The sequence below is a fragment of the Procambarus clarkii genome, chromosome 50, assembly GCF_040958095.1.
Source record: "Procambarus clarkii isolate CNS0578487 chromosome 50, FALCON_Pclarkii_2.0, whole genome shotgun sequence".
In the NCBI taxonomy this organism is placed as follows: domain Eukaryota; kingdom Metazoa; phylum Arthropoda; class Malacostraca; order Decapoda; family Cambaridae; genus Procambarus; species Procambarus clarkii.
The window spans coordinates 9,853,599-9,879,802 of NC_091199.1; the positions used below are offsets into that span (position 1 = coordinate 9,853,599).

The 26,204-nt window shown below is 37.0% G+C and overlaps 1 protein-coding gene and 1 long non-coding RNA gene across 9 annotated transcripts in view; one reads left to right on the forward strand and one right to left on the reverse strand.

Annotated features, from left to right (window-relative positions):
- Positions 1-26,204, forward strand: part of LOC123772687 (T-complex protein 11-like protein 1) — a 48,040-nt gene that overhangs the window by 15,886 nt on the left and 5,950 nt on the right. The window contains exons 2-10 of one of the 8 annotated variants that reach the window (XM_045765999.2): positions 996-1,038; positions 11,851-12,214; positions 19,339-19,543; positions 19,821-20,044; positions 20,324-20,513; positions 22,193-22,402; positions 22,919-23,103; positions 24,531-24,560; positions 25,446-25,612. In XM_045765999.2, coding sequence (XP_045621955.2) covers positions 11,883-12,214; positions 19,339-19,543; positions 19,821-20,044; positions 20,324-20,513; positions 22,193-22,402; positions 22,919-23,103; positions 24,531-24,560; positions 25,446-25,612 — 1,543 coding nt within the window. In that variant the 5' untranslated portion in view covers positions 996-1,038; positions 11,851-11,882. Of the gene's footprint in view, positions 1-995; positions 1,039-8,344; positions 8,498-9,102; positions 9,229-11,850; positions 12,215-19,338; positions 19,544-19,820; positions 20,045-20,323; positions 20,514-22,192; positions 22,403-22,918; positions 23,104-24,530; positions 24,561-25,445; positions 25,613-26,204 lie in introns of those variants that run through there. The other 7 variants (XM_069303501.1, XM_069303503.1, XM_045766000.2 and 4 more) reach the window with 7 other exon arrangements.
- On the reverse strand, positions 4,120-6,325 carry LOC123772689 (uncharacterized). Its single transcript, XR_006774705.2, has 2 exons — positions 5,845-6,325; positions 4,120-4,742 (listed from the first exon to the last, which is right to left on the reverse strand). It is a non-coding gene; the product is annotated as an uncharacterized lncRNA (long non-coding RNA).

A 26,204-nucleotide genomic window follows, 5' to 3' on the forward strand; every position in this document is an offset into this window, starting at 1 on the left:
GGTTAGTCACGATTGCAGTTGATGAGATGAGAGTGAAGGTTGATGATGATGATAGGTGGCTGGAGTGGATGACTGTGTACCTGGCTGATGGTGATGCTGTTGGTGTACAGAATGCTGAAGGGGAAACAAAGATGGTGATGTGGTATTGGTATAATCCTAAATAATAGCCTAGCCAGCTAGGAACCATCACAGAGCCTTGCGACACAGCCTAATAGACAGAGATATAATTATGCAGCCTTATAATGCTCAATCTATAAACATTGTTTAATCATTCATCTTTTTTAATATTATTATTTTTAATGATAAAAAATTATTCACTCGGAATCACTCGGCCTTTGTGAATTAAGTGGTTCATGGGTTTATAACCCTCTGGATGAAAAAAAAAATATTTTCTGTGCTACATTATGGTTTGTTGAGCTTATAGATCATACATTGTAATTAAGTTGTTTAGGCATGTTGTTTAAATAATTTTAACCAATAGACAGTTATAGATTAATAATGCACAGTATTTTTAATTAAGGTTAGCTGAAGGTTGTGTGGAAGACCCTAATTAGGTAATTTATTTCTATATAACTATATTAACGGAACACTGATGACCCATAGCCTCATGAGCCCAAGTCAAAAAGGTCTTCCTTTAATACAATACAATACAATACAATACAATTTTATTTAGGTAAGGTACATACATACAATAAATATTTACAAGGATTGTTTAACTTATAGGTATAGCTAGTACATACAATGCCTAAAGCCACTATTACGCAAAGCGTTTCGGGCATGAGTTATTATCATAGTTATTTAAGTTATTATCACTTATCAGTCCCTACTATTGATATAATCTGCAATTAATCTCCAATACAATGTTACCTTTTCCGGTGATTGGTTCCATTGTTACTAAAAGTCATACTGTACTTGTATTTTGTTACGCGATTGTTTTTGAAATAAACGTTTGATAACTTGCCCTTAATGTAGGTAATATATATATATTGTTTCAGGTGCGTGAGAAGCGTCGTCAACTGTTGGATCAGAGGAGTCAAGGTAACTGCTTGTTTAACGACTAGTTCTGGGGGAACAAGACAGGCGTACACAACTTCAGACTCTTGTTAGCCGGCTGAGAGCTTTTCCTTCCCATAGATTTATTTATAGAAGCGCTAGCAATAACTCGGCTGATGTTGCTCTTCGGCAATATCGTCATGTATTTAGGCCCCATTTAGATTATGCAGTTCAGTCTTGGTCATGCTATAGAATGGACAAATTTACTAGAACGCGTAAAGCATAGAATAAAGTTATACCGCGCAAATTAGAAAGCTTCCACATGAAGAGAGATTGAAAAGGCTTAATTTACATTCTCTAGAGAGGTGAAGAGTTCGGCTTGCCATAACAAAGTGTACAAGTGGATGAATATTGTGACCAGTCATAGTAAGAGGAGAGCTATGATAATGGAAGTAATGAGTGGAGTACCTGAAGGAACAGTACTAGGGCCCATCCTGTTCTTAATATACACGAAAGATAAGAGATGAGGTAAGCTCATGCTTATCAATGTTTGCTAATAAGAATAAAAATTGAGGATTGCAGTACACAGAGATGAACTAGACACTCAAAAGACTGTGCGAAATAGTTACTTTAACCTTGAGAAGGTAAGGTTATGAGGATGTGACTTTGAGCAAGACAGCCTTAAATACAGTACAGGAAGAAGGGAATGCAAAATCTCACTTCTGAAAATAAAAAGGCTTAGACTAGAACAGAACTAGAGATGTAACACCCACACATCAGCAGAATAACGACGGAAACATATGACAAACGCCCTGTTAGCCTTCAGGAACTTGGGACAAAGATTCTGAGCATTGTATACACTGTTGTGCGATCCATTCTTGAGTATGTTGTTCTAGCCTGGAACCCCCGACCCAAGGAAAACAAGAATGATAATGTAACAAGGATCGTTCGTGAGCTAAGAGGATTGGACTTCATGACACTAGAAGAAAAAAGGAATATGACAGACATGATAATGATGTACACGATACTGAGCGGGATAGACAAAGTGGCTATAGAAAAAAAATTGAAATTAAGGAAGAGTAGAATGAGAGGACAATTGAAAACACATGCGTCAGAAAGACCCTTTTCAGTTCAAGAATTGTAAATGAGCAGAATGGACTAGATATCGAAACCAATGCAATACACAATTTGAAAATTGAATGAGAGTTAGCGCATTGAACTGGTGATGGTCGACCCTGCAAGCACCGTTATCTCCACCCTGCAAGGTCCCCCTGCTGATCTTAACCCTGGTATTAGGTGAAACTGAGACAAACAGATATGATAAAATAAAATGTACAACCCATATAGCGTAGTCTACAATTACACAAGAGTCGAAGTCTTTGTCAGATATCAGATACAGATTAATATGAGGGTGACGAGGCAGGCAAGTACCTACCCCGGAGAAGCCGCAATGGGAGAAGGAAATGAAGGAGAAAAGGTCAAGGTTGTCGTCGTATCCTGGAATTGTGCAGGTGACACTGAGCACATCATCCCATCCCTGTTAGCGTGTTCGTTAACAAGTACATGGAATAGACGCGGTAAAAGTACAGAGCCCTGGAGGAATCAGACGCAGAAAACAAGTGGACACACTTATTATCGAACAAGTTGCGTTGCAGGAAATTTAACACTTGATACCGGAAACTTTCCAGATCTATAAACAAAATTTTTTAATAAAAGGGGGGGGGGGTTGTGGCGGGACTAAAAGCAGCACTGACGGTTATTCATTGTAAAGCGATTTGACAAAGTGGTACACCTCTTATGTAATGGACATGGATTTAGAAGCAGGACAAAGCAGGCCGACACCTGATAGTGCTACAAGATTACTAAAGTAAGGCAGGGAAAATGCTATGTGGGTTGACTTGGTAAAAATAGTGTTACGCTGGATTTGATAACGGCTATAGGGCCTAGACACTGAACGGGTTAATAATCATGTCCTTAAGGGTGGGTTGTCACAGACGAGGTAAAATTGGACCGCGTTCGAGGGGGGTACCTGTAGGCAAGGGTGGTGCTGCTGTTAGTAAAGATTATAATGGTACCAAGTGTGGTTTGGTACTTTACGGTATTGTTTTAAACCCTAGCATTCAAAGGTTATAAACATTGTTTTAAAAAAACGCCACTTGTGCTAACTTTTCAGGTCCGAATGTTGTCGCAATAACACGGTTCGGTTCAGCACGGGAGGAATACGGAAATATCTTTAGCAATATGCGGGAATGTGCTGTATTTTGTTGTTGATACAGCAACCCGTCCTCGACTCAAGTCTATTACGTCCAGCGGTCGACCCCACAGACGCATCAACTTTTACAGGCTGTTCAGTCAAAACGGGAATGTTCTCAATTGTAAATATATTAGCATATATAGGCATAGGTGTTTAGGTTCTGTTGGCGATTATGTGTAGTACGTGGGTGAAGCATTTATAGCGTTGTGGTTCGAACAAAATTAGTCAGTGAAGCACTTGTTCCGGAAGTGTTCGAACGAAATCAGTCTAGTCGCGTGTACACTGTTTTTTCATTCATAAACATGGGGTTTGGCGGGTGCATGGAATCACTTTGGAGGGTCTTTGTTTGGAGTATGGTCTGCATACGGTGAAGTGAATTTGGAGTTCACGTGATGTCTCAGTGCCAGGCTTTGTATTTACGGGTTGGGGTTCACATGCGTGTCATTCAAGTTAAAGTATGTTTATTGAGAGAAGCAATAAATACATCTCAAAGGGATAGAGTAGCTTAGGCTATTTCTACCCCCCCCCCTCTTCAAGTCCCTCAAGGGGCGCACAAATGCTGCGAGTACAAATAGGCAAATTTTATTACAAGAATCCCATTTAACATTGCAGGTTAATATAGAAAGTACAGCATATAATTGTTACACTCTTGGGGCAAAATTCTTGTAGCTCCTGAGTATACTGTCTATCATACCATTATCATACATCCAAACAATTTGATGTGGTACACTATTTCCTTATTTCTATAGTTTTCAATAAGTTGACACTAATACATAATGTTCTAAGGTGTGGGCGTGCGGCATACTACATAATTTACACTTCTGTTTCACTGACATCAACACCGTCTTGCCAGATATATTTGTATCCTAATCTTAATCTCGTGTAAATTGAATCCTTCCAATGTGTGTCATGTTGGGGGTAATCCTCGTGGAAGGCAGGAACCAGGATGTTAGGGTTCAGTATGGCAGTGGTCAATGGTACCAGCGTCGGTGTTTACTGCTTCATATACGACAGATGCAGTTGAAGGCGGCTCTGTACCGTGTATATTTCGAAATCTGGCGCGACGTTGTGTGGATACATGGATTATGTTCACTGTAGCTTTAGAATATATCTAGATATCTGGTGGTTGGTTGAAGGTAGTCTTGTTGCAATTATAGATGATGGTATTGCACAAGCTAGCTGCAACGTGCCTCATTTTCTTGATGTCTATGTGGGTATTCAGATAATTTCGGTGTGCCGTCGCAGATAAGACGGCGTTTGTGGGTGTAGTGAAAGTAGTAGTAGTGTAGCCTAGTGAAATAATCGTCCCTGAACCACATCCAGCCGAATGTATCAAGTATGCGCTTCGCCGCCGCCTTCCTGATGTCGCTTGTTGATTATCGGTAATAGGATGTGTGAGCACTGCATCATGCCATTTTGGTACCGTGATAGGCGATCGGTCAGCCAAGTAGCGCCGTGATGGGTGGTTTGGTGGCTGCCATGCCCGTGTGGTGTGCTGGGAAGAACAGGCAACATTATTAGTATTCAAAAATTAACAGCTTTGATGCTGATCTTACACAAATTATATATTAGACCTGTCAATGTTTTATGCCAATCGATTCTATAATGTTACCGTTTATCAGCCATGGGTTTAAGTAATATAAAATAGTTATACCGAATTCGGGTTCCTTGCCTGAAACGCTATGCGTACTAGTGGCTTTGAGGTATTGTATGTACTACCTCAATCTTTAAATCTAACAGTTTGTACTGTAATGCTGCAACTAATGTTCTTAAATTATTTATTATAATTACGAACCTGTTTAGCAGGCGGGCCATTTGCCCTGTTGTACACACATTTAAACAAAAAGTTTGTAAATTTAAAATCCTCATTTTATATAATAGTTTTCCACTTAAAAAAAAATCAAAATAAAAGTGACAACTGTTACGTAATTTAGACTACGTTTGTTTAGATAAAAAGGGTGGCCGTACACTGATAGGTCATATATATGCCTTTTGCTTCAGTGCTTATCTATCCTGTTTTCATATTAATTTATTAACTAGGTCTTACGTCTCCAATTACCTACATTAAACTGTCTTCTACAATCATGGTTTGTTAAGGGCAAAATATATATACCTATTCTGAAACTATCATTTTTATACTAGCAACAAAATGTTAAGGGTCCCGTAGTGCAGTCAAGTTCGTGCTACTCTCCCTGTCTATAATTTCGGGTTCGAGTTCTGGGCGGGACAGATGTGGTTGCCTGCGTTTCACCATCACCTAATTGGCCTGTTCCCAAGCACTACATTGTCGCCCAGTACTTATAGTCTGCATTTTGTGGGATTCCCTAGGGGGACCTCCATATCAAAAATACCCGCAAATCCCTCCCCATTTGTCCTATTTTCAGATAATATCTATTTAGCTTATTAAAACCTTTTTTCGGTTGCTGTAGTACAGTCGAGTTCGTATCCCAGCCAGAACATAAGTAGTTGGCTGTGTTTCCTATCACATAATTGCCCTGTTCATGTAGCAGGAATTAGTCAGCTTGTTGGAAGGCAGGCTGGCCGCTGACAGTCATTTGTCCTAACTAGCGAAGACAACATTGAAAACAGATACTGACCAGCACTCAGGGAGCTCCAAGTGTATGTGTGGTGCTTGGACAGCGTCCAGGAGAGGTCTGCAAGTGACGGCAGAGGCGCACTGCCTTGTTGGCTCTCCACGGTCAGGGACAAGGGGTAACGAGCCCCAAATTCATGATGCAGTTTCGCAAGTACTTACGAACGTGTACACTTTTCCTCAATCTTTGACGGCTTTGGTTACATTTACTAAATAGTTTACAAGCATGAAAACTTGTCAATCAACTGTTGCTATTGTTATAAACAGCCTCCTGGTGCTTCGGAGCTCATTAACTGTTTAATAATTGTAAACAAAGTCGCAAAGTATTGAGAAAAGATGTATAGGTTCGTAAGTGCTGGCGTAACTGCTTCGTGAATCATGGCTCCAGGGCCTCGTTATGGAGGAGGGGGCATTTGACTTGAGCTTATAATTACATTTGCCTGTATTGTCGTAATAATTATTACAAGTGTATTGTAGTACTTGTAAATAAATTTAATTTATTTAGAAAGGTGTGAAGTTTTGTCTGCATAATTTTAAAGTTATTAGCGTTGTTTTAAAATAATATACATTCGTGGGTGTTGTATATCGAGGTTATCTTGAGGTTATCTTGAGATGATTTCGGGGCTTTTTAGTGTCCCCGCGGCCCGGTCCTCGACCAGGCCTCCATCCCCAGGAAGCAGCCCGTGACAGCTGACTAACACCCAGGTATCTATTTTACTGCTAGGTAACGGGCATAGGGTGAAAGAAACTCTGCCCAATGTTTCTCGCAGGCGCCTGGGATCGAACCCAGGACCACAGGATCACAGGTCCAGCGTGCTGTTCACTCGGCCGACCGGCTCCGGTTGTGCACAATCTTTCCCGGGTTAAATATCATTGCCCAACTGGTGTGTTCTCATACAAACGTATAAAATATGGGTTGTGGAAGCTTGCGTATTTTGTAATTAAGACATGTAATTGATTATGTTCATGTATTATGTACCTTGTATACCCATCCTGTGGGCAATACTGGAAAAACGTCGGAAGCACATAATAAGCCTCAGGAATTGAGCCCTAAAATTCATTTTTTTTGTTTTTGTTTTGTCCTAGGGAGGGAGCCGGTCGACCGAGCGGACAGCACGCTGGACTTATGATCCTGTGGTCCTGGGTTCGATCCCAGGCGCCGGCGAGAAACATTGGGCAAAGTTTCTTTCACCCTATGCCCCTGTTACCTAGCAGTAAAATAGGTACCTGGGTGTTAGTCAGCTGTCACGGGCTGCTTCCTGGGGGTGGAGGCCTGGTCGAGGACCGGGCCGCGGGGACACTAAAAAGCCCCGAAATCATCTCAAGATAACCTACCTGATTTACCTGAGGGACACTAACCCTAGTAGACTTGATGAGGACAGGAAGCCGGGGGCTTGTCAAACCTTACCCCCCACTTTCCCCCTATTTGCCTTTATATTTACCTATACATATACAGGAGGCTGATATGCCAGCAAACTCTCTCTAGGCAACAACATATCTTGGAAAAGTCGCTCCGCAGTATTGTTGCTTGGACTGTCGACTTCCTATGGCGTCACCTGCCACATATTATTTTAACTTACTTCTTTGTGAAATGAGATTATTTCAGTGTCAAAATATGTTTGATCATGTTCTGCACTCAGCACTAACATTGTAGTGGATAAATATACAATATTTCTTCATTACTTACGGTAATGCCAGGAGGCTTTCGGTAATTCTACGTACGAACCCCGCTAAGCTACTGCGTAAATTGCATCATATATGTGACTGCATGATATAATATGCACAGGAAATACATATACTGATCGACAGAAAACATTCTCATATTTTACTGTTGTATCATCATGCAACAATGAAAGTCCATACTATGATTCATTACAGTAGTAACCTGCTAGAAGCGTAACCTCTTTATTTGTTTTTTTTTTTTTTTTTTTTTTTGAGATATATACAAGAGTTGTTACATTCTTGTACAGCCACTAGTACGCGTAGCGTTTCGGGCAAGTCCTTAATCCTATGGTCCCTGGAATACGATCCCCTGCCGCGAAGAATCGTTTTTTCATCCAAGTACACATTTTACTGTTGCGTTAAACAGAGGCTACAGTTAAGGAATTGCGCCCAGTAAATCCTCCCCGGCCAGGATACGAACCCATGACATAGCGCTCGCGGAACGCCAGGCGAGTGTCTTACCACTACACCACGGAGACTGCAAGACTTTATGAGAGTTCAAGGTCATATAACGAGTATAGAAATGTTACTTGCATTTGTTTATTGTCGTACTTAAGGAAATGTATATATATATATATGGTACAGTATATATTTTTTATAACATTGTGCTGCCTCTTTGTTAGACCACGCTGAGCTCGTACACATCTACATACAAAGCCAGTTCTTACGTAACAAGTGCATTGCGTCGGTTTTGACAAAGAGCACATTTGGCATCTACGCTTTAAAGGTCCCAAAAGAGAATGGTGACCGATGCAGCGGCAACGTCGCTTTCAGCTGCCAGAGCACCAATAGAAACGCGCATGTGCGCACCGCCTTGCCAATGAGAAGTAGCGTTGCTTGTGACGTCACACCTGTAAACACGGAACAGCTGATGACTCCACGCTTCCTCAGATAAACAAAGCGACGCTAAGGGACGTAGTGTGAGGACCTACCTGGTGAGCTCCCAAATATTTTGAAGTTTATCACCATACTTCACTCCTCACTCTTTTTAGTATTAAGGCGAGAATGCGTACAGCTGGTACAATCATACAAGCATTTCAGGATACGATAGAAAATAATAATATTGCATTAAAAAATGTTAGAAAATACACTTATTGATCGCCTGAGGCATACAGTGTATCAAGGTTCGCAGACCTGCGTTACGTAGTCATGGCGTTGTGCGAATTGTGGCGAGGTAATACTCACAAGCATCACATACACTGTATTGATTACTATTGTTTCATATAAAATGTATACCTTTCTGTATGCCTTAAGTTTATCAAAAATGACCCTATTTATAATTTATTGAAAGAGGGTAATAAGTGCAGAAATATTTTCTCAAAGGTGTATTATGCAGTGAGGCATTACGTTTTTTTGTGTACTGATGCAAGTGAAATTTGTTTTCATTCACTGGTTCATTTGACTTCTATCTTAAGCATAGATATAAGCTAACTATGCAGTTACATATATTTTTATACATTTGCAGAATTCTCTTTAAATTTAGTTGATTACCAGCTGCAATTGTTAGTTTTCATATTGCTATATTTTTTATAAAGGAAATTCAAATTATGAAGGATTACAAAGGATTTAAAATAGCAACAGACCATTTGATCTTGGTTGTTTCTTTATGGAAAACTTAGCCCTGCACTTGGGCTGGACTGTAGTGCGACGGTCTTGCTTTGTGCAGGTTGGTGTTCAATCCATGTTTGTCAAAGTGGTTGGGCACCATTCCTTCCCCCCTTTCCAATCAAATCCTTATCCTCATCCCTTCCAAGTGCTATATAGTTATAATGGCTTGGTGGTTTTCCCCCTGATAGGATCCTTTATGGAAAGCTTATGGTAAAAACTCCAATTTGTTGATTTGAAGATTAGAACTTGTTAATTTATTTGTAAATATATCCATGGTATTATAATGGAATAATACAATACAGTAAGCATTCCATGTCTTTACTATTTGATGAAAGGGGAAAAAAATTGTTTCATTAACTTAAAAAGTTTGAAAGGATAATAAAGCCATTGTTTTGTGATATTAGATAATGCCAAAATTAAATGTATTTTTGTGGGGGAGAAAAAGGGTCAAATATAATTAATATTACCCATAACATATGTTGGATATAGGCTTGTGAGGGCATGTTTCATTGTAATACAGAACTATGGGGAATACAGTATTATAATTATAATACTTGGATAAAAGTACTATAGTTCTATACAGTATAGTCATACTGGCTTAGTGCATTACCCCCTGATCATTATCTTGCCTACTCATTCAGTTCCCATGGCATCATCCTAATTAATGCTGCATTTAAATAGCTTGGACCTCTTGGGCCGTAGCCAAATAGTGTAGTACCCCATGGACTTGTATCAAAATAGCACAGCACCTCATGGGCCTTTATACAAATAGCACAACTCACCACATGACATTATCTCTTCAAATTAGACCAGAGAAAGCACTGTACATTTCCCAATGTTCTCCATTTTCCCAAAGTGAGCACAATATCACTACTGTACCATTAAATTAATAATATTGCTATAAAGAAAAAATTGTTGACTGGATTTGTTTTGTCTCGGTTACAGAGCAGGTTGAGGAAAATACTAAGTGTAAAATGAGGACCTTAACTTATTCAACATTAGTCAAAAAACAAATATTGGTATTAGTCAAAGTGTCTGCATTTATTTGTTTATTGGTAAAAAAAATCATTTTGTTGAGGACAGGCAGCCTGTGTGTTTGTACAAGTTAGGGTTGGTATATTGAGGTCCTCCCTCCATATACCAACCCCCTTGTCCAACCACTTGGACTGGACGATAGAACAACTGTCTCGCTTCATGCAGATCGGGGTTCAATCCCTGACCGTCCAAGTGCTTGGGCACCATTCCTCCCCCCTCCATCCCATCCCAAATCCTTATCCTGCCCCCCCCCCCCTTCCCAGTTCTATATAGTCGTCATGGCTTGGCGCTTTCCCCTCACAACTCCCCCCCTCCCCCCCCATCCCCCAAGGAAAAATTACTGACCTTCCCCAAGATGTAACCCCACAACAGCCCGACTACTTCCTGGGAACACTTATTTACTGCTAGATGAACAGAGGCATTAGGTGATGGGAAATGTACTTGGCTCTTTCTCTCCCCCACACTGAGATTCAAATCTTGAATTCCTGATTGTGAGTGTACTGTCTACTGGAATGCCTTTGGCTGGTGATTTTTGAGGCACAAAAGTACATATTCCATGTTATGAATAAACTTCATTGGCATAATGTTTTTAGTAGTAGTTCTGTACTAGATTGTTCACAGTAGGTTGTATTATATAGTAATTTACATTTGGATTGACTGTACAGTGGTGAGCTGCTCCACAAGCCATAAGACTGTGAAACTCATATTTGTAATAGAAGTAAATTTATTAGTATTTCTGCCTGTCTTGTAGTCAAACTACTTGTAGAAACATTCATAATGTATAGCCAGTCTATCAAGCTCATATATGAAGCTACGTAATAGTAAATACCATCAAAAAGTATCTTGGCATAAAGATGATTAAAAACTTACTTACTTGCCAACAAGCCAGATATAGATGACTACCATATCAGATGTCAGTGTATACAGTTAAGTATCAATAGTGGCACAATAGTATATTTAATTAATCAATTGTGACAGAACAGTAGTTGCAACAGTAGTGATATGAATGTAAACATTTTAAGAAATGGTAGCATAGAACAATATTACTGTACATCACATTACCATGAGCACAAAATGAATGGAGTTTGTATTTATTTATCTTGTCAGTATTAAGTAACACACACAATTGGACTGCGGTTGGGGGTGTCCCTCGGAGTAATCAACTCTAATGAGCTTAACCTTCAGTATCAGGGCTTTATTTATGTCTTTACTGAATGGATGAGTTCTCCATAATGTTGTTAAAAATATGCTTTATTTATTCAGGTTAATATTAATATGGCTTGAATAATATTGAATTACTGTCATTTGGCATAAGTAATTGATTGAAAATCATATGGATCTATAGAATGTATAAAATGAAGTCGGGACTAATTTAATTTAAAGTGGACAAGCTTAGATTTAGGATAGCTATAGCAAATGACTGGAGTGGCATAATTTGACTACATTATTAAGGCTACTGTACATGACTTTTTCATCTATTCACATTTTTATAAGTAATATTAAACTGTTCAAAGTACAGTACAGTGCTGCATTTCCTAGTAATGCTTCTGTACTATTCCATTCTGTACTATAGTATTGTATTTGTCATTTAACACCATTAAATAAATTTGTGGTATTTACTTATTTTTTAAATATTTATTTTCAGACATCTGTGCTTGACACCTTATAAACTTCATAATGGGGAGCACTGAGGAGATCACAAAACTTCATTCAGTGAAGAAAAAGCACGAACGTGATTCTGAAGAATCGGATTCAAAGTCAAATTCCAAAAATGCCTCTGGAGCAACTAGTCCTGATCCATTGGAACATGGAATTGATGATGATCTTAAACCCCTCCAAGAAGGGGAAACAAAGTCAAGTGCGAGTGACACAGACAGTGAGAATGAAGGTGCTTGTAAATCCAGAGAGAAACCTCAAGCAGGATTAGATGTGCAAGGTGCTAGAAGTCGGGTCGACAGTGAGAGCTCGTCGGAAAATGGGAAGTCCCCAATCGCTGAACATAGCAAAAGGTAAGTGTGTTACTTTTATAAATGCATTTTCTATATTTCATGTGTGGCATTTGCTATTGCTTAATTTAGAATTAAGACATTACTGTACTGTGTATAATTAATACCCGACACACATGTGTGGAAAAAAAGTGATGACTTTTCAGTCCATCCTGGATCCTTATCAAGTAAAGTCCTACTACAGTATATATAATTGTAAGAAATTGGTCAAATCCACTGTTATAGTATATATGCATAATGATGGTGCTCTTGTGATTTACTGCAAGTATACTGTTTGAGTTCTCTGTAGTTTAACTTTTAGTGAATACGTTATTAGATACATACAGGCAGTCTACAATTTGCTTTATTTTGGAGAGTTATATTATCTGCTCGTTCATATTTTTTATCACAATAACATGGCTGAAAATAAAGCATGTGACTGTTATGTTTGTTCTGGACTATTATTCGTCTTGATAATGGTCCAGGATGGACAGAAACGTTATCACTTCACTTTAAGATTTGTGGGTTGGACCTCTAAGATATGTACTTATTTTGAAGCTTGTGTCTGAATTTTAAGCTTACACCGATTGAGAATGAATAGACAATGATTAGTGTGAATAAGTCTAGCTCATCATCTTGGACTCATTCTCAACAGTGTGTGTGGCTTACATATTCTTGTTTTCCAAGCTTTTAGGTTATATTTATGTATTATTGTGCATTCCAAGAGTTAAGAACATTATGATGATCTGAATTTGAGGTTGGAAAATGAAGAGTATTAAATACTTGTGAAAGTATCTTGTTGAGTAGGAATGGAAAAATGTAACTTTTGGAGGTTCTGTAACCTAGCTAGTTTGCCAGTACAGTATTCTGAACCTGTAGTTTGAATTGTATGGATTTTTTTTTTTGTTACAAAGACTCGTCTGTCATAATTTGAAAGGGAATGTTTGGTCGCCCCTTTAGGGATCCAGCTAATAACACCGGATCCCAGACACTGGGATCCGGCATTGTGTTGGTGACCTTGACTCTGGCTCATGTGGGTAGGCTAAATGATGCTTCTGGTGAGGATGCATTAAGGTCAGAGTTGTGCTGCTTTGTGTGTAGGGATGAACCTTCTGTGTTGGTACATCGGATGCTCACGCTTTTCGTTGAAGGTGATGCAGGTATTTGTTGGTTTCCACTTACACAAGTCAAGCATATCTGATTTGCCGGAGAAAGAGATTATCATTAGTATTTGTTATTATATTAAATAAAGAATAAATTATTGACCTTAGAGCATCTTAATTTTTTTTCTTTTATGAAGATGAAATAAGATTCTGTACTGCTGCCTCTGACCATAAGATGCTAGATGTCTAGAGAAATAGTTGAAGAGTATGGTAACACTGAGGACAGCTGTTTACTCAGAGCCCAGTTGGCTTACACAGTCAAGCAAGACCACCAACCAAAGTGTGGCTTGTCAGTCTCATTGCAAAAATGAAAACATTATTATTTTCAATTTTTTGTTGAAAGATACATTAATAACTACATTGATATATGTTGCACTAACATATGCTGTATAAAAAGGTTTGAATTTCTGGTTGTATGAACCAAATTGAATAATTTTCCATGGATATGCAAATAGTTTTTGTAAGAAATTCTAGGTTAATGGCAACAGGAAACCAGAAACTGCATTTGTTTGTTTTTTTGGATTTCCACCAGGTGTAATATTTTTGCTGTAAAAGTTATGTTGAACTGTATTTTCCATATCAACGGACCGATCTTCGCTCTCGGGCACGTGTCTTGAGTAACAAGTAGATTCACATTTTCTTTTCTAATTAGACCCATGTTTAGCTTCATTTAGTTTCCTTGCCAGCACCTGATGCCTGCCTTTGTCAGGGTCTAAGTAATAGACCCTGACAGTAACAGTGGGTTATTTATTGTTTTAAAAAATCAATAAAATCTTTGTCTCGAGATCTTGATCCTCGTAACGGCAGACAAAGGTGTGTGTTTATATACAGTACTTTGTTAAATTATAGTACCAAGTTAGAGTTTGTGCTGAAGTGGTTATAATTATTTTACAATTATAATTAATGTAGACCTTGTTTAATTGTCATAGGCAAAACATTTTTGGTTTGAACAATTTTTGTTTAAAATACTGTATAATGATATACTATATCATATACTTTAGTTTATATGTAGGCCAATTTTTTTTCCCCACCAAAGCCTGATATACAGTATTTTAATTTCTCTAAAGTAAAAAAAAAAAGTACTGTATAAATATTGACCTGACCAAACCATGCTGCTTGCTGTGCTTGGGGGTATTAGGAGCTGTACAGTATTGAGTAATATTGCAAGTTCATGCTGCTTTAGTTTGAACTAGATGATGCATTGTTTAACATTGATTCCCAGATGTCTGGAGAAAGGTTATTCTCGGCTTGCTTGATATTTACCCGACAGTGACTCACGGGAGTCGCTATCCTCGTGTTCTTGTGTCAGGCTAGCGCACTGCCATTTTAAGATATATCTCGTATTTTGGGTTATTGTGTTGCTTTGGATTTATCCGTGATATTTATAAAATGTTTGCTCACTGGGTGTAAAATAAATTTGAACTCTGCACTTTGTTGGTCATTGTTTACACTTAAAGGCGTATATGCATCTTGGCTTATAGTGCAGGAATTAATTGCATACAATTATTTATCTTAAAACATTTGTAATAAATAAGAACTTTTTAGAATGTTTATACTTGAAAGCTTTCTAATTTTGTTTAGTACTAGATACCCATTTTCTGGTGACACATTGGTTAAATGATTCATCTTTATTGGCTGTGCTGGTACTGCAATTAGGACAAAACATAAAATGCATCCTCCTGGCTAATGACATCAAAACATTGATAATGTTGATTCTTTATTGATTAAATGTTATTCTAGCATGGTTGGCTTGCTGTTTAGGCTCTTGAATAATACACGCCAAAAGCAACAGCTGTGTATATGCAAAGAATGTCACAATAATGTGGTTGAAAATTAATACCACGCACACATGTGAAAAAGAATTTGACGACTTCAGTCTATCCTAAATCAAGTAGTGCTCTATATAAATATAAACAGAATAGTTATAAGGACATTCATGATTATTGACCTGTGCTCAGTGTGTTATTGGTCAGAATTTATTGTATAGTGAATTCACATTAATTTTCAGTGCAAGTGATGTGTGTGTGTGGCATGGTGCCAAGATGGCACTGCAGGGTGTATATGAAGCAAGTGGGGGTAGAGAGATAAATGTGGAGCTATGTTTGGGTGGTGTTGGCTGGTCAGGAACAGCAACGTAAGGAAGTTTTTGGGTTTATAGTGGGTGGGGAGAATTTGTATATCTTGAGGATATATAGTATCAAGTTTCGAGATGGTTACTGTAGTAGTAACGGGCACATAACGCATGGAAAGATTATTTAGAATACCTGTCTTGTTCTGTAGAGGAAATATGAATTTGAAATACTGAATGTAAATCATATTCAGAAAGTTTATAAGGAATTATGTGCCTCAATCATCAATGTTATAGAAATATTATATAGGATGAATTGAGAAGCTTACAGACACTGGTCTTGTATTTTTTTTTAAGTATTTTTTGGCTTTCTAATGGAGGAGGCAACTCCATAGGTCATTGCTCCCACGGTGTGTGTTTGGGTGTTGGCGGTCCGTGGGTGGCAGTCAAGTCACCGGTGCCTGGCTCCACCTTGTACAGAGCTGTTTTTTTCATAATCTTAAGATTGTTTTCTCATCTTGCATGTCTTTCTACAGTTTTGTCATAAGTTTTATTTCTTTTGTGTTCTTTATTGTGCACAATGCTGTTTTTGCACAAAAAAATGATTGAAAATTATTTAGAAATGTTTCTACAAAAAATTACTAAATATTGTACAGTTTATAATCAGATTTATTAGTTATTTATGTATTGACATTTGTAGATAAATTTATAAATGGTTAATTTCCTAAGAATTTGTAATAGGGATATACAAATTAGCAGTCAGGGGCACGAATAATTTTCACACTCTATGGCAGATTACAAGACGAGAACCACTGGCTTGGGTCAGTGATTGCCAACTCTCGGGTTTTCTACATTATCGATGCTGGCATAAAAAGGTTTCAGAAGTTAATAAGTTTGTTCTGGTTTTATTTTTTTTAAAGTTGTGTGTTTCTCATCCTAATATTGTAGTTAGATGAGATTATGGCCTTTGTTTTTGTACAAGTACAATGCTGTCTTTAAGGGTTCTTGTATACTTAAGGACTTTATTTGTACACAGGCTTCTAGAGGCAGAAATATTCTGTTTGTTTTTATTTACAATCTATTTGATTATTAGTTATGCTAACTATTTTATGACCTGGGAATGCTGTTGGTTTTAGTTTGAAAAATTGATCAGATATTGTTATTTATATGCCTTAGGCATTCTTGTTGTTTCAAAATTAATACAATTTTGATATGTACATGGTGACTCTACAGTATTTAGTTTGTCTAGTTTGTTTTCTGTAGGGTTGTATTTTTTACTTAAATACACATATCTGATTAATGTTTCTCTTACTGACTGCTCTTACATAACATATCTTGTATCTGTTTTGTTGTGTTCTGTGCAGGAAATTGTGAAGTGTGTGTTTGTTATGGTTTGTCCTTAGTTTTCTTTGTACAGTACTCGGACATTGTGGGTACTGTATTAAGAAAGATGGTAGGTGGTAGTTTATTACATATGATGTTTGTGTAATGGACAAATAAAATGGCATTATTTTATATTGTATTTTAGGCATAATAGGAGAAACGGTACCTGCTGAAAATCTATTTGATTACTGCGTGGTTGTATGTGAAAACGAGATACAAAACTGGCAACTTTCTAATAGAAACAGAATTGTAAGTGGATGGAGAAATAAGTGATATAATATTGTAGGTGGGCTGATGATTCAAGACTTGAGGTGACATCCTGGAAATTGATGACTAGTAGGCTTTCCTACGAATATATGAAGATTTGGTAAAGGCAAAATCTTCCCCTCCTCCCCCCTCAGATGTGATATTCGTTCACAATATTGTACAATGAGAATTGATCTTTCCTAGAGCTGAATCATTAGACAAGTGAAATGTTTCCAAGCCTATGGGGAATTACCAACAAAAATGTAATGCCCAAGATGTTAATTCAAGATTCGGTTTCATTGTTTAATACTATTTATTAAAGTAAAGCTGAAAATTGGCAGCAGTTTGCTGTGACTACGGAGAAGTGAGATCTAGCACTTTTTCCTGCCTCCTAGCCATTCATACCTGGCATGCTTAATTACTCCTCGTAATATTAACATTATTCATCTTATTTCTTTTTTTTAAAGTTGTGGATGGAATTGGCTTTGACAATTCCTTCAGTGCATTCCACTTTCCTATCACCAATACAGGGAACAAGAACTTCCTTACTTCGACTCGATGAACTTAATGAATATGCACACACCGAGTCTTATTAGAATTTACCTAGTTTGACTAAATTATAACGTCCCCAGATATGTTAAAATTGGTTAGAGGTACCTAGAAAATTATTGAAATTTGAAGATAAGTGCAAAGTGGAGCTGACTTAGGAGAAAATGGCAAAGTGGAGCTACATGCAAAAGATTAAATTGTTTTAGCAGAGAAAGTTGGCCTTTTTCAAAATCCAACCAATTATGAGTCTTGTTCATGTATCTATTACTACTGACACTAGGATCCACCTTCCCAGTGATGGCCAAAGTCAAATTTTGAATCAGATTCTCAGTTCTCGCACCATCCGAGACACATTGTCCATAGATGCTGAATGGATTTGGAAGAAGAAAAAAAGATGGGAGGAAATCGATTCCACACACGGTGAAGTTTGCGAGAGGATGCTGTAGCTCCCAGAGGCAATTCAAATAATCTGGAACAAAGTACGAGTCATGGAAGCAGTGCTTCCATGACTTCCATGACAATAAAAAAAATTTAAGCTACAGCTGTTTGTTAGGTTAAGGTTTGAAAATATTTATGAAAGCAGTAAATGATTAAAACTAAATACAATATATCTGGAAGAATGGATCTTGTGAAATTCATTTCTTTGGTCCAATTCATTGCCATAACGGCTAATTCTCAATACAGTATCGATACTGTATATAAAGTTTTACCATATATGGAAGAATTCTAAGACAATTATATTAAATGTAAATTTAAAAAAGTATGTATAACTGTGTACGATTAAAGGTGGAACTGTACGTTTAAACGTGGGGAGAGTTATGTATGATTATTTGTGCTTAGCTCTACATTATAATTTTTCATAGCATCATAATATTAATATATTTAAATTATAATTAATATACTTTTGTATCTAGTTAAATATATAAGGGTAAGTACTTTTATATGAGACTGCTAATGAAGGTGTATGCCTTGCTTATTTACTTTTCCAATAATTAAGGAAAGCAAAATTTAATGATGGGAATTCTTGGTTGTGTGGTGCTATCATATTCTGTCTGGAAATGCAAGTTCAGGTAAGAATAATTGAAACACAGCAAGATCAAAAGAACATTGTATATCCGAGAAAATATTGACTGTTATACGATGGGACCGAACCCTCGCCATTAGACTCCAGTTGGTAGTACGTGTGTCTGGGGAGTCCAGGAATATGGGTACGATCCCATTGCATGGCCTCTATATTTTCTCACAGTACCGAGTTATGTATCTACTTTCCTAATGGCAGGATTTAAAGTTTTCTTATCGATTTGAGTTTGTGGATGTCTAAAACTGTTGTAGTAATTTTTTTAAATTATAGTTTTACATATTTTTTGAGTGGAATGGAAGAAAGATAATGAGGCAGTCATGTGGAAACCTGCTGTTTGCCTAACCCACTCTTCTCATTTTATTGCTTGACGAATACAATTTCTGGATTTATCAAGTCTCTATAGCCAACAAATGTTGAAAGTCATGGCATTTATGTTTGCTTCTGAAAAATCAGAAAACTTATATTTTCTGCTGTTGTTTAGTGCACAATTGTCACCTTGCATATAAATTTCAGTATATTCTATATACAGTACAGTAATCATATTGGCCTAGTTCTTTCTCTTCATAATTACTTTGTTTCCACCTTTCTTGTATATTCTGTATAGTTATGTTAGCTTATCTTAACACTTGTTCCTCATAACTGTTTCACTTTTCACCAGACAGCGGACTGTCAGTGACTCTTCTCCTGTCCACAACTTCATCTTCCCTGGAGTTGCAGCATCTCCGCCCAAATTTATGTCCCTTGAAGAGGTGATGAAAGCAGCCAAGGGTGTCAGCAATATGGTTCTTGCTCATGAGATTGCAGTGGATAAAAACTTCAAGTTGGAGAAGTTTGACCCCCCTGACAACAGTGTCGAGAAGCAGGTGATTTTTTTTTTTTTTTTTTTTTTTTTTGGGGGGGGGGGGGGGTGGATGTTGACAGTGAGGCTGAAGGTAAATTATAAGAATATGAAGTGTTAGTTTGAAAGGAGTGTACAGATATTCTCTAAATCATAATTGTATGAATTTGTTTTTTAATGGAAAACTTAAACATACATTAAAGTGAGAAATTTCTACTGCACTTCAGATAAAAATTATTACAGTACAGTTTCATAATTTTGTTGCACAATACAATAATTTGAATTGGCCTTGAATACCGCAGGTACGGGATGTGATGCACAAAGCTTTCTGGGATCAGCTAGCAAGCCAGTTGCTGCAAGATCCTCCCTGCTATGACCAGGCTCTAGTTCTGCTGCAGGAGGTGCAAGAAAACTTGCTGGACATCACCCTTCCTCATCACACGCGCCTTCGACAAGAAATTTCGGATACCCTTGATGTGGAGCTCATTAAACAGCAGACAGAGCATGGGGTACTTGATTTTAGCCAGTAAGTACTGTCAAGCATATTGTTAAATATGACTTAGTCGTTCTTAAAAGTGCAGGTATTGCCATATATTGATCAGATAAATTGTAGGTTTTTGTTTACAAAAATAAATAAAATATAAATGGTCTTATGCAGATTGTATAAATTTGCCAAGGTACAGTATAAAAGTTAAGAAATTTTAATGCTAGAAAGGACAAAATACAGGATCCTAATACTGTAGGATGTATTAATCGTGTAGTTTACATGTAAAAAGTGTGAGGAATGTCCAATTTTTTGTTTCAGATACTCGCAGTATGTGCTCTCCATTATGGCTCGTCTGTGTGCACCCGTCAGAGACGAGACCATACGAAACATGATGAGAGAAACTGACGTGGTATCGGTGTTCCGTGGTGTGATGGAGACCCTTGACCTGATGCGCCTTGATATGGCCAATTTCACTATTCAGCAAATCAGGCCTCATATTATAGCACAGGTAATAATTTTGTTACAAAATTTGCTTGCACTGTTTGAATATTGAAGAAATAAGTGTCTTTTATCTTCAGTCTTAGAAAAATTAAAACAAAAAAGCTAGTTAACTCTCTGGTGAAGCCCTTGTTTAACGTTGGTTAACGGTTAGCACTTTTCTCTCAAATTTTTGTATGAAGTTGTAAAATTAAATTGGTTAGCCTTGAAAATATTAAGGAAATCAATTTAAGTTAATAGTTTACTGTATTTATATTTTCCTTCTCACTAATTGTGGTCTACATACCTTTAGTTTAATTAATTTTTAAGAATCCAAATCTATTTTGCATTATGTATGTTTCTTATGCTTTCTTTGTTATTTTCCTGGAGATAAGTGGAAACAATACCTCTAGATAGCTTGCTTTAAGGCATGTTCTTAATTTGTTATAACAATTTAAGACTTGAGACTTCCTTTCGTTCACCTGGTCTCTTGGAGACTCGAATCGTGTACCCCACACGTGTGAGGTCGACGCAGTATCGACCGAGCTATTGAGTAGTCTTCATAAGGAATGTTTCCAGAAGCAGCATCTTGCTGCCAAACTGGAATTTTATTTTACTTAAGACTCCTCCACTTGACCTTTCTCAAATGTTGTCTGTTAGCCTATCATTGTTAAGTTCGTTTTAGTCTTATAAACTTCTTAGAAGCCTATAATCAGTTCTTGCTAGAAGTCCAAACTGTTGTAAAAAGTATTTTTCCTGTGCTGATTCTCCAACCCCCACCTTGCAACCAAGGCCTTTTTGGCCATTTCGTATCTTACATACACTGTTCTACTACAAATTTCTCCCCCACATCTACACATCTTGGATAATTTGATAGGTGTTAACTTTTTTTTTTTTTTTTTTTTTTTTTTTTTTTTTTTTTTTGCCCCCCCGTCTCATTGTAAGTTTCAATCTCTTTGGGTCAGTGTGGAACATGCGATCATCCCTGACATCCAAAGTAAAAAAAATTAATTTTTCATAATTGTTTGTAAGAATCCTATGAATCTTTTCATATCTCTTATTATTATTATGAGTTTGCCTCATATAAAACTTATTTGAAATACTTAGGCCCCCATTTAGACAATTTGGGACTATTATAATATTTTGAGCTGTAAAGGTTTCCTTCTATTCGGTTGAAAATAAGATAATTTTTCATTCTTAGGGAGATTAGCTTCTCGTTTAAATTCTTCAGCGTGTTCCGTAAAAAATCTCTATTATTATCCCAGTCCCACTTTCGTTGGAGTGTTAGGCACTTGTCCTGAGAAAATTAAGATTAGTTACAGTATTTAAGCTATTCCTTTTCCCCCCCATCACATCCCAAATCCTTATCCTGACCCCTTCCTAGGACTATATACTGTAGTCGTAATGGCCCAGTGCTTTCTCCTGATTGTTCCCTTCCCTTCAGAGGCATATATAAATAATATCAACAGAATGGGTAAAATTTCCTAACCTGGTTGCTCTACTTGTATACTAGCTGCCACATGATTGTTGTGAAGAGGTTGTGTACGGAGCAGATAGCAAGATCCGAGGCGGTGCTGCTGCTAGATCCTTAACACATTACTGCTACCAAGTTTTCAGTGTGGCAAAAGGTACCATACCATTTAAAAAATACAAATAGAAAAATTTGATAAACTTGGTAAAGTTATAACAGCCATGAATCTTATTTTCCAGAGTGTAACCTATGAAAAGAATAAGTTTGCAGAATTCCTCAAGACACAGAATGATGGTTTAGAGCTGACACGAGAGTGGCTGTTGAGTCATGTGAGACCTGAAGACTTGACTGTGACGGAAGATATGGCAATGAGAAGTGTCGTGAGCTCTATCATTACTCGCTCGTATCTGGCACTTCTATCGTGGCCTGATGACAAATTATTGCCAGAGGTACAGGTTTGATTGTGAAGTTAGAAATTGTCGCATTTATCTTAATATCAAATAAAATAAATATCTTTGAATTTTATTATCTTAAACATTTTTTTTTTATATTTCTCTTATTAGTATATTTACATTTTTACTAAAGTAGTTTGGGAGCACATAGCTACTAATGAAGGAGTAATACATAATGTTAAGTGTAAATCATATTCCATAATTGATGTTCACAAATTTATGACATTGCTTGAATGCTTCATAATAGTTCACTTTGCTCAAAAAATGTATTTGTTTGAATTAATTCTCAGTTTTCTGACATTGTTTAGAATTATTGTGCTGCAGTATTGGTGTACTTTGTACTGCATTGTTGTTTAATTTTACTGTACTGTATTACCTTAGTATGTACAGTATTTGATTTTCCATAATACTGCTTGTTTAAACTATATCTTTGTTAATTACTTGAAATATCTATAAACCAGTAAAACTTTTTAAAATACTAGAAAAGTATAATATATTTATTTATTTTATCAGACTGTAGTACTGGATGGAAGTAGAATACTTGAACTGAGAGATCGTCTAAGTCAAGTGTGCATCCTTGGCTCGGTGATTCTTGTCATCTTATCATCTGTGGGTCCCATGATCACTGTGCCCGACGCCTTCAAACTCAAGCTGAAGCGTAACCTGTGTATCATCCTGGACCCAGCATTATCCGACAAGTGAGTAGAGATGTGTTTTGTTTATTGTATCTTGCCCTTAGACGTGCACCGAGATGCATTACTTTGTTGTTTTTGGTTTCTTAATCAAGTGGGTCATTTCTTTTGCCATGCTTCTTGTTAAATTGTCTCGGAATTTGCAAGTTGTGGATGATGGGGATTGAAGTGACCTTTTACGCATGTATCATGAGTGAAGCATTTGCCTTGCTCTGTGCTTGCATAACTATAATTCAATATAGCCTTCCAGGCTTGGTACTTACTTTGATAATTAGCTACCTCCCTATTCCAAGTGTGTTTGTACTGTTTCAAGACTAACCAACTTCTTGCTTTTTAATATCCAATTTTGAGCTCATTTCTATTACTGCATTTTCTATTTTGTGAGCTCAAAAACACTTGAGTGTAATGTCAACTACCTTATGATTGATATTTTTGATAATAAACTTTAGTGTAACGGTGGAGGATGATGAAATTAATGTTTGCCACCGGCATCCATTATTGTATGAAACGGACAGACTGTGTTGGTATAATTTGGTGATTAGAATGTGTGGCTTTGTGTCGGGGGACAGGAAGGCAGTATGTATTCATACACGTTAGGCTTATATGGAGGCTGCCTCCCCCCTTCCCAAAGTGGAATTACTGTACTGACCCCTTTCCCACGATGCAACCCCACAACAACCCGACTAACTCCTGAGTATCTACTTGCTGCTAGGTGAGCGGGTACATTAGGTGAAAGGAAATATGGCCAACCATTTCTAACCTGCCCGAGATTCAAAATGAAAGTGTCAGTGGGGTCATGTCTTAGTGTGATGGTGAAGGTATGAAGGTGCGGATTTGACAGACTGCCAGTGTTAAAAGCATTAGCAGATAAATACATAAAATTTGGGAAACTATACTTCAGGGTCATTAGCATTGATTTCTAAAACCAAATTCAATTTCAAATATTAGGGTAATTTTGCTGAATTTATTGAGACTACCTAAGAGTTTTGTTGAACTCGGTTATGTTAGTGTGAAATTCTTTATACATCTTTGTTTGATATAATATTGTTGAAATCCTTGTTAATAAATGCAGAAATTCATGTTCTCCATAGTAGTTTCTTAACCCGGAAGTACACTCGGGTTCATTCTCGACACACAATCGAGAATTGGATTCGAATCCCAGACGGGACAGAAATGGTTGGGCACATTTCCATTTCCTTTCACCCAATGCCTCTGTTCACCAAGCAGTGAATAGGTACTCAGGAGTTAGTCAGCTTGTATCCTGGGCAGGGTCAGTAATTTGGCCTTTGGTGTGGGGAACCTCTATAAAAGCCAAATGTGTATGAATACACTCTGTCTTCCTGTCCCGACAATGAATTATTTATATTAGTGTTGGTTTTATTACAGATTAGTTTATAGTACAGTAGATTGCAATATCTCCCCTTTCTTATTAGGTCTTCAGTTGTGGATGGTCGTCTACCCAGGTATGTTAAAATATTTTAAGTTATTTCAGGATCTGGCAAAAAATAAGTCACAGTTATGCAGTACATGTGCCGACATGAGAATCTTGAAGCACAGCCTATCAATATTCATTTTGAATAATCATAGATATGTTTCTGCAATATAATATGTACAGTACAGTTTGATATACTGAACATGTTTATCACTGTGATGACCTCACTATATACAATAATGGTGGTGTATGGCATAATATATATTTTATTATAAAGAGTACCTAGTTAACTAGCACTAAAATGACATAGCACTCGTTAAAAAAAAAATGGCATATCTTCATGGCCTGTCTTCTTCCTGCTCTTTAGTCTCGTCCCTTTCAAGTGCTATGTACTGTAGTCTTAAGTGGCTTAGCACTCTCCTGATAATTGATTTGAGGGCTGTGAAAGCGGTGCTGAAACTTTACATAAAAATGGTAAGAATTAATATTAGTGGGCAGAAAGTCATAATGCAGATGTTGATAGACTGTGGCGGGTTTTGTTCAAAGAACATCTCTTTTTGGAAATGAACTGCAGAAATGTGACAAAAGGGCATGCGCGTTGTTCATAGTTAAATGTATTATTTTTTTAATTTTTTTTATTTGTTTTTTGAAAAATGCACAATAACTGAAAAATTGGTTATTAAAATAATGCACTGCTATAGTTCTTTGACTTGCTGTTTTTAATTTAATAAATTACATGAAATAGAATCAGTTACATGTTTTAATGCAGGTAAAGTATTGTACAATCTTTTCTCGAATTATAATTGTATCCAGCATGAAATCTACAAAAAAACATTGTTGAGACCTGGATCATCACAACTTAAAACAGTTTCTTAATGTTCATGTGTAAGATGACATGATGATTTAACATTTTCAGAGAGACAATGGCAGTGATGGACAATATAGCCGAGCAGGTCGTTAAGGAAGTTGATGACCATTTTGCAGAGCATGAAAAGCCACCATTGCCAGCATCAGCAAAGACTGCTCTGAAATCACAAATCCTCGAGATAAAGAGTCCAGACCATCGCATAAGATCATTGATAAGTAAGTCCAAATATGGAAGCATTAAGCAAATTTGGTATATTCATTGGGTTATTAAAATTTATAGATATTTCAAATAAAATGTTAAACTGTGTCTTCAAAAATCTAGCCCCCCCTTCCCCCAAATATGAATATACAGGTAGTATCATTGCATTAATCTCCAAAATTCAGATTGTTTGAAAAGGCACATTATGAAAATAATGGGGTTGGGTAGATTTTTGTTTTTTAACATTTGTTTTGGAAACCCTAATCCTCAAGTCTGTATATGTTTTCTGAGACCTGTCTAAATGTTGTATTTGAATACTATTTGGGAAACTTTTTTTTTTTAATTTTCTTTAAACAATTTTTTTGTTTTTTTTTTGTTTTGTTTTTTATATATACTCTTCCCCCCCCCCCTCTTTTTTTTTTGTACACTATGATTACCAGCATAAAAAAAAGTAGGTCGCAATGTCCATGTTGGTCAAGTGGGTTAGGTTCATACATACAAGTACCCATTATGTTGTGGCAAATCCAAATCCAGAGAGCACTGCTTAAAACCTGGTGCATCTTCCTAAAGCTTGACTGGACCACAGTATTTCAGTACTGTACATTAAAC